Here is a 15000-nt window from a genome sequence, read left to right on the forward strand (position 1 = left end):
CTATCTATCTATCTATCTATCTATCTATCTATATATACACATATTAGTATCTACACACACACACACATATCACAGTACGTATGTATGTCTTCATTGTAACAGAAAGAAAATCAACTTTTCAGGCGTGGGTATAATGTTCAAATATAGATATCAAAGTCTCCTATTATAATCCGATATTTCGCTATTTTAATTAGACCTGTAATAACATTATCATCGTTTGAGAACTATTTAGCAATTACCGCTCGTTCCAAGCGCTCCGAACCGAAGTAGAAACCTTCAAACCTCATCAGTTGTCTAAGGTTGCTGGAAGGGTAAGGTTGTGTTTCCTAAAGAGAAGCCAATTACATTTGGAATCTCGACGGAGAGGTTAGTTGATATCATAACCTTATTATTTGTTTACACTTTAAGTGTAGTTTCACCGTCTCCAAGAGATGAACTGCAAAACTCTTATAAAGGATGTTTTTTCACAAATACATATATGTATATATATATATATATATATATATATATATATATATATATATATATATATATATATATATATATATGGTTTGCTATTAATGCAAACAAAAGCATGTTAGTTGCACATAAGTTGGCAATAATCCAGTAAGACGAAAAGTTTACGAAAACTGCCCTGATTGCCCATAAAAACCTTTTTCCCGTGATTAAATAGACATTAAACAAAGATGCCAACTGTAGTAAAACGTAAACACGACCCGAGTTTGCTCTTGAACGAAATTATGTACATAAATATCCATTCTTTCTTCGTTACATCTCCACAAGGTAAATTCAGATAATTTCCTTTATTTAAGACCGAGATGAAGAGAGCACAAGACGTTTGTGTGTACAAGCATGGAATCAAGAAGCACACATTAGTAACGGCATCATACACAGCCGTACGGACACAGTGGTGCATGTGCAGAGAAAGGTATAAAAAGATGTTTAGGCGTCTAAGGCAGAAGCGGATGGTGGTTCTAAACAAGTGGGTTGTGACGCCTATACGGAGTCGTAAAGAAGCTTCTGCAGCGGGTTCTTCCAACGCTGAGACCAGGAAAACGTTGATGAAGACTACCCAAGGTTAGTACTTGCTTATATTCACTTTTTTTTTCTTCAGAAATAGGCATATCGTTCCCCCAGAATATGGATGTAGATTGATTTTGTTTTTGCCTCATCGTTCCCATTTTCTTTTTTTGATCTTCCATGTCCCTGAACTCTCTCTCTCTCTCTCTCTCTCTCTCTCTCTCTCTCTCTCTCTCTCTCTCTCTCTCTCTCTCTCTCTCTCTCTCTCCCTCCCCCTCTCTCCCTCTCTCCCTCCCTCTCCCTCCCTCTCCCCTCTCCCCCTCCCTCTCCCTCTCTCTCTCTCTCTTCCCTTCTCTTCCCTCTCCCTCTCCCCCTCCCTCCCTCTCTCTCTCTCTCTCTCCTCCCTCTCCTCCTCTCCCCCCCCCTCCCTCTCTCTCTCTCCCTCTCCCCCCCCCTCCCTCCCTCTCTCTCCCCCTCCCTCCCTCTCTCTCTCTCCCTCTCTCTCTCCCTCTCCCTCTCCCCTCTCTCTCTCCCTCTCTCTCTCCCTCCTCTCCCTCTCTCTCTCCCCCCCCTCTCTCTCTCTCTTTCCCTCTCCCTCTCCCTCTCTCTCCTCTCCCTCTCCCTCTCTCCCTCTCTCTCCCTCTCTCTCTCTCCTCCCTCTCCCTCTCCCTCTCTCTCTCTCTCTCTCTCTCTCTCTCTCCCTCTCCCTCTCCCCCTCTCTGTCTGTCTGTCTTTCGTCCGTCCGTTCGGTCTGATTCTTCTGTTCTGTCCCAGAATCTCACCCTTTCTTATTCCTTTACTATTAATTATTCTCACATGTCCGTTTACGCTTCATTCCCTCACCTTTTTTCGCTATATTTTGACAGCTACTGATGGTCATCGGGACCCAAGGAGAGACCAAAAGAGAAACAAAGAAGAGTCGAAACTCATCCCAAAGAACCGCCAAGTTTCCCGAGCCAAGAGGGAAACTTCTGGAAGAGGCCATTCCGCTAAGAGAAAGCGAAGACAAAGCCAAGTCCGCGATGAGGAAGGAGAGCTCACCATCTTGGGGATGACGATTGGCAGACGAGAGGACCAGGCAGTGAGCCCAATGTCCTCGCCTCAGGTTATGAACGCAGCAGCTAAGGCTACCGGGGCTGTCGGAGGGAATGCTTGTGGTATGAAGAATGGGACACCAAAAAGTAAGAATAAAGTTGATGTCAAGTCCCAAGAGAGGAAGCTGGATATCAAGGAGGTAGTGACACGAAGGAAGTTCGAGAAAAAAGGAGGAGGAGAAAGAGAAGAAGGAGAGGGAGTGGGAGAAGAAGGGGCACTGTCCAGATTCCTGTACCAGTTGCTACAAAGTGGTTGTGTGTGCCCACAAGTGGACCTTATTGTGCGACAGGTGGCAGGCAAGCGAGGTGAGAATACGGTGCACTAATTGTCCTCTTTTACCCTGTCCCTCCTCTCTTTTGCCGTTCCCCCGCCCTCACTCAACCCCCCCCCTCTCTCTCTCCCTCTCCCTCCCTCCCTCCCTACCTCTCTCCCTCTCTCTCTTCCTCCTTCTCTCCCTCTCTCCCTCTCTCTCTTCCTCCTTCTCTCCCTCTCTCCTTTTCCCCCTCTCTCCCTCCCTCCCTTCCTCTCCCCCTACCCCTCCCTTTGCTTCTGTCACTTCCAGTGTCTCTTTATCTCTCTTCAGTCTCCTAATGTTCTCATCAAAGGTATGAGATGAAAAACAAATTAATTTTTCTGTGTCTTTTCAAGTAGTCTACACTTATAAAACTGCTGCGTAAATGTCATCAAAGCAAACGCTTTTTATTTCTTTAAAAAGCCGGTTCATTGTTTGCGTCATGACGATTATAGGCTGGGAGAGGGCCTTTGTTTTTCCTCTCCTTTGTCTTTTCTTGTCTTAGTCCAGGGAAAAAATGATATGCGATTTTTTCTTGGTGCAGTCTGTGCTTTCGTGGACGCCATTACCATATCGAAATCAGGCATATCACAAGAACTTGCATGTGCTGCATCGTACGCCATTGTACAAATTGTGGTTGAATACTGGCAACGGTTAATATACAAAATTATTGATTTGATATACTAAACAGGCTTTTTTTTATAACAGCATATGTTCAAGTGAATGAGTAAATAGAAAGCAAGTGAAATTAACTAATCCAAGTGTAATAATCATGGGGTTCAGTAACAAGAGTAATAGGATTTCCTATGTGCGAAGAGCATGTCTAATCAAATCGTCCTTATCTGCTGCAACCGAATCATCAATGTCCTTAGGAATAATTTGTATATCATAATTTTCAGAAAGAAACCCGTTAGAATCCTTTTTTGATTGAGAAATTACATAAGTTTGACCCACAACAGCTGATTTACGGATGACTTATTTATTAAAGGGGCTTTTCCTGTATCAGTTCCTGTGACTTCAGTTCGTTCTTGTTCCTATGGTGCATATTCCCGTCCGAACTTGCTTCGAATTGATGTCTCGGTTTTATCGTCCGATGCCGAATTTAATTTGATTCGAAGCGTCTCAGCTGGTTGTTTCGTAGATTCTGTTGAACTTTTAATTTCGTCTTTGCAACACGTGTGTGCGTGTGCGTGTGCGTGTGCGTGTGTGTGTGTGTGTGTGTGTGTTTTCATATATGTATATATATGTATACACGTATATATATATACATACAAATATTCATACATACATGCACACATACATACGTAAGAAAGATGTTAGAATGCAGTAGCGCATTTTAATATAGAAATACAAAATTTACCTGCCTGACCCTGACTTGAACTCGGGTCCTCAGAGTGAGAATCCCGGCTCCTAACCATTACACTGCACGACCCAACAGAAGGATCATCTCACCAGGTGCTTTACAACTACCATGGAAGTTACTTATATACTCTTAGCAGAGCAGTGATGCCAAAGTTTTACAGACGATCCCCGTGGGCACTCAGCAGGAATGAATTGGAAATTCAAGTCACAGATCTGGTTACGGAGGTTATATCTATGTAAGAAAGATGGTAGAATGCAGTAACGCATTTTATGTAGAAATATAATTTTTACCTTCCATGGTGGTTGTAAGACACCTGGTTAGATGATCCTTTTGTTGGGATATGTAGTGTAATGCTTAGGAGCCGGGATTCTCATTCTGAGAACCCGAGTTCAAGTCAAGGTCAGGGAAGTAAAATTTGTAATTCTATATTGCATTCTACCATCTTTCTCACATAAATATAACCTTGGTAATCTGATTTGTGACTTCAATTTCTAATTCATTCCTGCCGATTGTCTGTAAAACCTCGCTATCACTGTTCTGCTAAGAGTATATAGGTATCTTCCATGGTGGTTGTAAGGCACCTGGTGAGATGATCCTTCTGTTGGGTCGTGTAGTGTAATGGTTAGGAGCCGGGATTCTCACTCTGAGGACCCGAGTTCAAGTCAGGGTCAGGGAGGTAAAATTTGTATTTATACATACATGCATATATGTACACATACACATAATTGCATGCATATATACATATATGTATATATGTGTCGACTTCACATCCCCGTGGTCGGCATATCGAGCCCCATCCAAGCTCGTGAGCTTCCACTGTCACCTGGCGGTTACTGACGTAGCTGGACACTGCGTTGGGTAAGGACCAAGCTTAGATCGAGTCAACACTCGTTGGCACATTCTCTCACGAGTCAGCACACGCTGACACAGGCGGGCTCGCCTCAGCGCATACAAGCCCGGCGTAGCACTTGCTCCGCAAATCTGGCTTATCCTTATCCTTACGTACACATACAAGTACTCGTACACGTACACGTACACGTACACGTACACGTACACGTACACGTACACATATGCAATGCAAATATATAGGTGCATACAAACAAAATGTAAACATACAAACACACAAACACACACACACAAGATATGTATGTGTACACACACACACACACACACACACACACACACACACACACACACACACACACAAACACACACTGTGTGTGTGTTTGAATGTTTCCATGTTTTGTTTACTAATTAAGCTCCAGTTTGCCGAGTAAAGGCGAGGAAAGTCTCCACCTGAGGATCACATCAGACACACACAGAAACCACACACAAAATATGACGCCAAAATACTGACACAAACTTTTGTTGATTATGAAAACTTTTTGGTTGTTTTGAGTTTCTCTTTTCTTTCGTGTCTGTCCCAAGTTTCCTTCAACGCACCCCATCGCCGTTCGTGTCTCTTTGCTTTCTCGCGTGTGTTCGTTTTTCTTACTTCGCATAGATGAAACAAAATCCGTCATGTCACATGTTTACCTAATATGTCACGAAAACTTAATTAAAACAGACGGGTTTGATTTATTCTAAGATTCTACTGTCATTGATTTATTGCAATGTATTGTTGATTTCTTTGCATCTATTTTACTACAGTTTTCATCCATACTTTTTTTTTATACTTTTCCATAGTTATTATTGAATCTTTCTACAGCCCCTACCCGTCTCGCTCTCTTTCCCACGCAAGCAGATGGCGCTTTCCGCCTGGTGGTGAGTGACGACCGGCTCTCGAAACTCCCTGGAGCTTGGGAGGACCTGATTGACCAAGGACACAGTCTTCCAGAGGTCGTCCAGGCCATGACCACGCTGGCTACAGTTCCTCAGATCCGCAATTCATCTCTAGTCCTGCTGGAGAAGATCTTTAGGCTGGAAGCATTGCGTGAGAAGAGGATGTGTGTAGTCGTCTCGGCTGGGAGCTACGACTGGGCCCTCTCGGCGAAATCGTGCAAGGACAGGGAGAGGGTCGTCCGGGATTTGGTGCTGTTTAAGTCTGAGCTCGAACGTCTGGGGAGAGAGTCGTTTCCTTGTCGAGAGGTGTTCGTTGTGTTGTGCCCCATTGTGGAAGCGGCGTTGGATAAAGGAGATGAAAGAAAGAGAAGAGAGGTAAGGAAGAATCAAAAGGAGGAGAAAACAGAGAGAAAACTAAAAGGCAGGAAAGAAAGGGAAGAAGGAGAGATGGGACGAATTGAAAATAGCCGAAAGAACGAAGAAAGAAGAATTGAAGGAACGGAGAGGGAAGAAAAGGAAGGGAGACTGGAAGGAGGAAGCTCCCGTGCCCTGAAAAAAGTTAACAGGAAGCTGAGAAAGGAAAACGCAAATCTCAAAGTTCCGATCTCCACCTCCTCCCCGCGCTATTGGAAGCACATGATGAGGGACTTTAATGAGGCTCTCTCTGGGCTCGCTGATCCCCAGCTGCATGGTGATAGTAATAGAAATGTCTGTAGAATTCTGAATGACGTATTCAACGCAATCACGACTTCGAGTGGTACGGCGAATGATGCTAACAAAGCGGTACATCAACGTGACAAAAGATGTAAGAATTTTTTGTATTTATCTATGAGTAGAGATATTCGGGTTTGCATTTCTTTTCAATATCATCTTGTTCGTTTTCTTTCGCTGAAATACATGCCTAGGATTCTCATTAGCTCAAAATACACCCTGAAACATTTAGTTTAAGTATTTTATGATTTTTGAAGATTTTTTTAAATGAAAATGATTAATTACAAGTGTATACTGGTTCATTACAAGCAACAATTTCATCTCCCCAGCAATGAGCCTCGAGAACGGGAGACCCTCGCACGAAACGTGGCCAATGAGCTGGAATGGACCGAGGGATAATTCGGTAGTGTACGCGAGCAAGAAGCGTGACGGGTCGAGGAACACGGAGCGAGAGAGCAGCCGGAGCGAGAGATGTACCAGAAAACTGTACTGTGAAAGAATGTGAAACATCGATGTTTGGCTACAAAGGATGTGAAGAACCATAGAAGAAAAATAGAAGAAAAATAGAAAATAAAAGAAAGAAAATAGTAAATCAAAGAACTCCAGGAGCAAGAACACGATAAGAATTTGAAAATTGGATTATTAGGGTATGTGGAAATACGAAGCATCTAAGCACCTGAAAGGCAAAGACACAAACAATGTTTGTAAGTAGAAATAGTAATAGGGAGATGAGGAAACGAAGGCGGGGTCGAGGATTGGTCAAATGGAATAATTTAAAGGCCCTTTTTCACGATGGTCCCTATAGCATATGGTTTATCAGGGATTCAAAGATGTTAAAACAAATATGTCCTCTTTTCGTTTGTGGACTTGTTGGGAAGTGTTGTTTCTGCAACCTGATGATATGATTGATAGTATCTGCAAAATGTGATTTTTAATAATTAATGTTAACAAGCTTATTTTAGTTTCAGTTCTTTTAATGAAATTTAACCACCAAATGTGTTCATAATTTGTATTCTTTTTACAGTTGTTCAATTTTGAAATTCAGTAACACTCATTGAATAAATGTCTTTTGTTCTCAATGCAGACGCTTATGCACATTTTTGCATAACCATTGAAGACAAGTTTATTATTATTGTAGATTTTCTCATTGTTCTATCCAGATGAAAAAGGTGCATGTTTTAGTTAGGTTATGATTTACATAAATGATTTACATCTTTACGCTGTGATGCATAACACATGCATTATTCATACCGCCCTGTGTTACTTTTTGTTTTTCTTTTAATGTTTTGTTCGATCCTCTTCAAAATCGTCGCGAAAAAAGGTGCACGCACGCACGCACGCATACGCATACGCACTCACGCACCCAGGCTCCCACCCACTCCCCCTCCCTCCCGCCCACTCTCTCCCCTTCCCACTCTCTCTCCCTCCTACCCACCCACACTCCCACTCTCCCTCTCTCCCTCTCTCTCTCCCCCATCCCCATCCCCCTCCCCTCCCCTCCCCTCCCCTCCCCTCCCCTCCCCTCCCCTCTCCCTCCCACTCTTCCTCCCTACCTCCCTCCCACTCTTCCACCCTACCTCCCTCCCTTTCTCTTATTCTCCCTCCTTCCTCTTACTCTCCCTCCTTCCTCTTACTCTCCCTCCTTCCTCTTACTCTCCCTCCTTCCTCTTACTCTCCCTCCTTCCTCTTACTCTCCCTCCTTCCTCTCTCTCTCTCTCTCTCTCTCTCTCTCTCTCTCTCTCTCTCTCTCTCTCTCTCTCTCTCTCTCTCTCTCTCTCTCTCTCTCTCTCTCTCTCTCTCTCTCCCTCCCTCCCCGTTTCTTTCCCTATTTTCATATCTTCCAGGCTGACTTTGCCTTTATGTTATCATCATATAGAATTCATAATGTTAGTTTGGCAGAGAGCGAAAATATTACAGGCATTGTAATTAATGGCGAGTCTGCAAATTCTCAGACATAGATTTAATTGGCTACACTTTGGGGAACTATATATTTTGGGCATTATCTCACTTTAGAGAAGCATATTGTCTGATATTTTCTGGAGATTATAATTACTTAAATTGGAGTAATTACTTAAATTAATTATACCGAGATTCTTCATAAAAATGTTGGTGAAATTAATGCTTGTCGTCCGTGTGAATTGTGCAACTGAACAGACCGCTATAATATTTTTTTCAGTTATTGAACGTGTTTTTGTTATATTAGTACTTGCTTATTTGTAGCTTTTCCAAATCGGTGTACTTTTGTTTATCAATAGGTCTGTCTGTTTATTTGTAAACACAATGCATATCTCTCAATATAACTGTGGTTTTTTTGTATGTATGTATAGCATATACGTATATTTACACAATTCGGTCCGAAACCGATATTGCAAGTATCTACTTCTGTTTTGATCCACCAACACCAAAGACTTATTTTCCAATAAATAAACCTACAGATAAACTGATTCCACGGAGCAACGAATGATTTGCTGCCTTTCGAAAATATGTAATTGGATTTTGCTCCTGCCAATAAAATGTGCGTTTCTAGTATACGTTTTATTACCATTCTTTGTCTATTGACATTCCCACTAATTTCAAAGTAAACAGTTTTTATAAGGGAAATATAAGTAAGCAATTGTTTTTTACATCACAGATGCTCTCTTACAACTTTGCTGCAGACGAGGATTGAGTCTGATCAGACCTTCACTTGCGGATCCCCAGCTGCTTGTGAACCAGATCGGAACTCGGGTCGTACTCCGCCTGGTACAAGTTGCCCGCCACGAGTCGCAGGTTGTACTTGGCGGCGAACTTGCGGATGCTGAAGCTGCGGCGATGCTCGGCTGCGGGAAGGAAGGGAGATAGAGGGCTGTGGCTGTCATTTTTTAATCGCTCATGGCGTCACATCTGACAACCATGCCTTAATAAGAGCGGTCGGGTCTGTCTGATCAGAATGGGAAAGTTGATATAGCTAAGCTAATGAAACTTTTAGAGTACCAAAAAAGATAATGCCACATTGTATCAAATCGAGATAAGACAAATCTGAGAGCTATATAAACTGATATCTGCACAGAGTTCCCCACGCGTTAATGCGGATATTTTTGCAAGGGTGAAAGAATATATGATTTTGAGCAGAAAATCCTGCTTAAGCAGTATTTTCCCTTTGGGATTATTTTAAGCGTTAAGCTAGTTCAAAATATGCAAGGAAACTAAGCGAGATGGCTGAGTCGAGGCAGTAAGTGGAAGCAACCAAGCCAATTGCAATTTTTTTCATTATGATTTTTTTTTTAATGCAAGATTTGGAACAACATTAGAGTATTTTCATATGGGACATCATCCTTATAGCAGAATAAAGATAAAGAGGCTGTAAATAACAGGAGAAATAAAGCGTTATATGGCAACGTTTACTATGATCTGATTGTCGTATGCTAAGCCGAGTTTCGTGCGCATTTGATTTTAAAATCCCATCATCACTTAACTAAACTGAACTGAATCCGATTAATGCAAGTGCAGTGATGATTTTCACACACACACATACATGCATACATACATATATATAGACATATATATATATATATATATATATATATATATATATATATATATCTATATATGTATGTGTGTGTGTGTGTGTGTGTGTGTGTATACATGTATACATACATACACACATACACATATATATAATATATATATATATATATATATATATATATATATATATATATATATATATATATATATATATATACACGCACACATACACACCCATATACATATCTATGTGTGTGTGTGTATACATGTACGTATGCATGCATATTATATATATATATATATATATATATATATATATATATATATATATATATATATATATATATATATATATATATATAAATAAATAAATGAATATATATATATATATATATATATATATATATATATATATATATATATATATATGTGTGTGTGTGTGTGTGTGTGTGTGTGTGTGTGTGTGTGTGTGTGTGTGTGTGTGTGTGTGTGTGTGTGTGTGTGAGGGGTATTGGTATTCATTAATCTATATTCATATTTCATTTGTACGAACAAACACAGCATGAAACTTACCTGAATTCTTCGGGATAATTGGTTCATCGCACTCAAGGGGGCCTGGCTGTTCGTAGACAATGAACACGTACCGATGCAGACCTGAAAGGAAAGAAATGCCAAGGAGAGAGGTTTCAAATATTTAGTTATCAAACACAGAATATCGAAGGTAAACGCGGGTAATCTTTAGAACATGGGTGGTGGATTCAGATGGATTTATTAATAGGCTTGTGTGCAAACGTAGCATATGTTTAATAATGCTTAGATGTGCAAAGAGAAAATTTGCAAGTTGCATTTAGCTCTCGCAAGATAAATGAACAAAACGAGGAATTTTCAGGTTCTCTTCGAGTTTAAAGACAATATCATTATAGAACATACATAGTTCCCGAGTCTTTACTAAAATGTTTCTATTTGATGACTGTTAGTGATGGCGTTCTAGGCGACTGTCTGAGACATTGGTTAATGGTCGCAGTACCAAGGGTGTGATGAGATTAATGAGGCTGGCCTTTGCACTGGGGCCGATCCTTGCACACATTACCACTGTTATATCTTGCAGGAAGCGAACAGTCCCTTGGTAAATCCGGATGGTATATCGCAATTATTATCGTTGTCACTATAACTATCATGCTACTGCGTTCCCGCTGCTGTTTATATTTTGTTGTTGATGCAATTATTATAATTGTTGCGCTGTCGTGAAAGTGCATCCTTGCCTTGCAATATTTTCATGATTGGGTGTTTCTCGAATTTCTTTCACATAAGCTTTATGCTTTACCTTAGGGCCTATTCATGATACAAATGCTTAGCAATAAAGCAGATCTCGACATCTGCAAAAACCTTTTAGAAAAAAAGTATTCCTAACCCACCTGTGTCCCTCGGAGGTCCGGAGCCCACGTAGTCGGAGAGCACTTTGCCTTTGGCGATGTCGCTGCCGGGGATGTTTACGACGAGCCAGTGGTGGAACTCCCGGAACTTGGGCTCTTGGCGGCTCGGGGCGTCGGGGTCTGGGGGCGCAAGGCAAGAAGACGAATATCAAGCAGGGCGGGGGAGATGCGTGAGTGCGGTGGTCAAGTTTCGAGATCTGATGTAAGTCTTGGGAGTCAATAAAGTGAGGTACAAGGGATGACTGATGGAGTATGGAATGTGGAGAATACCAAACAGAGTGGAATAAATGCGTAGTCAAACTTGCCTACGTAAAATAAGGTCTTAGGGTCAGTGAAGCTGAGAGCAAGCAAGCTAAGACTAATGGAATTCAGGTTCATAGGGGAAAAATAAATCGAATGAAAAAAAAAAGTGTGGGCTTTAAATTCAAATTAAGAAATGTGAGATCGGTCTTTGAGTCAGCGAAGTTCAGTGCAAAAGATGATAAGAAAATGGAAACGCGTTCAGGTTTAACTCTGTTTAGTTTTGAAGATATAAAACAAATGAATAAAGCATAACGTAAATAAATTAAAGATTTAAGAAATTATTTCAGGGGTTAGCATCATGAGAAAAAAATATGAAGAAAAAAAAAAGAATGAAAAAAAGAAAACCAGATTCCTTAATGCAAACCATTTCTTTCAACAACCAAAGCAACCCCCCCACCAAAAAAAAAAAAAAAAAAAAAAAAAAAAAAAAAACGATTAGAATAAAGAATGGAAGTCTGAACTTTAGAGCAGACGGGAAAAAATATATAAAAAAAATTCTTTAAACAGCACAAGTTCTTCAGATTCTCTTCATTTCTCGTAATGATATTCACTTCTCGCACAAGAGTTTCGTACCCATAAACGCACTCTCAGCCCAAAGCAAGTAAACAAAAGAAAAAACGAACGAAAAAAGGAGAAAAAAATAGTGTACTCATTTGAATATCTGAGTGACGATGATATAGTTGTTTTTATTTTTGCAATTTTGTTACTGCTATCACCATCATTAGTATTATTAGTGTTGTTATTGTTATTATTCTGTTCGATTTTTTTTATTCTAATCATTAATAATGATAAAGGTGATGAAGATGATGATAATAATGATGGTAATGATAATAGTAATAAGAATGGCAATAATAATGATGATGATGAAAATGATAATGATAATGATGTTGATAACAACAGTGATAAGATGATAATGATAATGATAAAGATAATCACTATAATAATACCAATGATATTAACAACAATAGCAATTCGTAACAATGTTAATGATAATGATAATAATATCATTATCATCACTATAATTTCTATCATTACTACAATTCATAATACTATTATTATCATTATACTATCGATATGATCATCATTATCATCATTTTTCCTAGCACATAATTATTATTTATGTTGTCATCATTATCATCATTGTTATCATTATCATTATCATTATTATCATCATGATCATCAGCATCATTACTATAATTACTATCACTATTATTATTATTACTATAATTATTATTACCATCATTATCATCAATATTATCATTATTGTCATTATCATTATCATCATTATCATCTTTATCTTTATTGCTATTATCCTCATCATTATTATTCTTATCACTATTACTAACATTACTATTATCTTTACCCTTATCATTATTGTTATCATTATTATCATTGTTTTATTACTATTGTTATTATCATTAATAGTATCATGATCATAATTACCATTAAGATATCATTGTTATTATTACTATTACCTTTATCATCATTGTTATTATTACTATTATTTTCATTATTGTCATTATCATTACCGCTATCATTATCATTATTATTACTATGGTCATTTTTTTATATTATCATTATAATCATTATCATTATCATTATTATTTTCAGCCTTATTATTATTATCATTATTTGTATCATTGTCATTATTATTATTATCATCATTTGTATCATCGTCATTATTATTATCATTAACATTATTATAATCATTATTATTATCATTAACATTATTATAATCATTATTATCATCATCATTATTATAATCATTGTCACTATTATTATCACTATTACTGATATCATCCTTATCGTCACATTCATCACTGTTTTTATCGGTAACAATATCATCATTGTTATTATCAATGATATTATCATCATTATTATTATCAACATTATCATCATCAATATCATTATCATTACTATTATCAATATAATTATCGCTATTGTTATCAATACAATTTCCACCATTACTGTCATGATTATTTCTTATTAATGTTTGTATCATTATCATCATCGTCATCATTATCATTATCATCATCATTATAATTATTATCATAATCTTATTATAATCATCGTTATCATAATTTTATTTTTGTTATCATCGTTATCATTATTGTTATTATCATAATCATTATTATTATTTTTATCATCATTATTTTCATCTTTATAATCATTGTTGTTGTTGTTTTCATCATAGTTATCATCATTATCATAATTTTTTTTTTATCATTGTTACCATTATTACCCTTATTATTATCATCATTATTATTATTACTATTTTCATCGTCATCATCATTATTATCATTATTATTACTATTCTTCTTCTTCTTACTATTATCATTATCCTCATTATCATTATCACTCTTATTATCACTGTTATAATCATCATTGCTGTCATTATAGCTATCATCATTCCCATCATCATCACAATCATTAACATTATCATCAATACCATTACAAAAAGAGATATACAGAAACTTGCATCTCGCAATTAAGACTGTTATCATTATCATCATCATCATAATCATCAAAATAATGAAACTGGAAATAATAACTTTAGTCTTAATGATAAGATCCATGCAATTACCAACGAAAGCCTGACCTGTCATGCACAGTGTATAGAGAGCATTTTCCTTCACTGGCCATATCACTTGGGTGGGCGGGGTCAGCACCTGTGTGGGCGTCAGTACGTTGCCATTGTTGACCTCGGCATCACCGTACTTGACCTGATCGATGTAGAAATGGTAAGTAAGTTCATTGTAGTACGTATGACCTATCTTTCTGACTATCTTTTTGTCTTTGTGTACCACCTACCTTTCAACTAGTTAACCATTCTTCAGGTCTGTCTCTACGTATCTATCTGTTGCCTTTCCGTTTAGTTATTCTACCTGTTCAGATAAAGGTATAAGTGAGAATGAATAACTTCACGGCGTAAGAAATGTAATTGACTCGTCTCTGTTGAATTATGCAAATTCTGAAGAAAATTAAACCGAAATGCGTCAGTTGCATCTCTTGTGCTGTTAAGTTTTTTTCTGTCTCATTTATACATTTATATATACAGATGTTATGGTAGACTGAAAGCTATACGGAACGGCAGTAGGTAGATAGTTAGATATGGATGGTGAGGCTGGCTGAAGTGTGGGGGATTTATATGTCTATCTAAATCTCTTTTGTCTAAATAATAAATGTGAATTAGACAAGTCGAGAGATTGATATAGTTATATTATAAGATTTCATAGGGCTTCCACGATGAAATAAGGCTGTAAATAGAGTCGCAATCACACGGATAGATGGATTTAGAGACAGAAACGTGGACATACAAAAAGGTGGATGAAAAATATATATTAGAAGAATGACGATGATCACCAGCTCCACATACAAATAAATGGATTGATGGGGCGATGGACAAATAGATAGATAGATAGGTAAATATATAATTAGGTATATGAATAGAGAAATAAATAGACATAGCAAAAAATATCGAAATGGCAAACAGT

The 15000-nt window shown here is 38.2% G+C and overlaps 2 protein-coding genes across 2 annotated transcripts in view; one reads left to right on the top strand and one right to left on the bottom strand.

Annotated features, from left to right (window-relative positions):
• The first annotated feature begins 818 nt into the window (after positions 1-818).
• On the top strand, positions 819-8931 carry LOC147468382 (uncharacterized). The gene is made up of 6 exons (XM_086554376.1): positions 819-1077; positions 1887-2420; positions 5515-6357; positions 6593-6749; positions 7069-7120; positions 8896-8931. Exons 1-6 carry the CDS (start codon positions 819-821, stop codon positions 8929-8931), a joined length of 1881 nt encoding a protein of 626 aa, XP_086410502.1.
• LOC122260498 (protein D2) overlaps positions 8787-15000 on the bottom strand; it is a 7037-nt gene continuing 823 nt past the window's right edge. The window contains exons 2-5 of the mRNA XM_043027808.2: positions 14106-14229; positions 11186-11323; positions 10344-10424; positions 8787-9082 (exon numbers count right to left, since the gene is read on the bottom strand). Of these exons, the coding sequence (XP_042883742.2) occupies positions 8946-9082; positions 10344-10424; positions 11186-11323; positions 14106-14229 (480 nt within the window). The 3' untranslated portion in view covers positions 8787-8945. The remainder of the gene's footprint in view (positions 9083-10343; positions 10425-11185; positions 11324-14105; positions 14230-15000) is intronic.

This window comes from Penaeus japonicus, unplaced genomic scaffold (assembly GCF_977035675.1).
Source record: "Penaeus japonicus unplaced genomic scaffold, GWHDUDI00000001_assembly GWHDUDI00000029, whole genome shotgun sequence".
NCBI classification, from domain to species: Eukaryota; Metazoa; Arthropoda; class Malacostraca; order Decapoda; family Penaeidae; genus Penaeus; species Penaeus japonicus.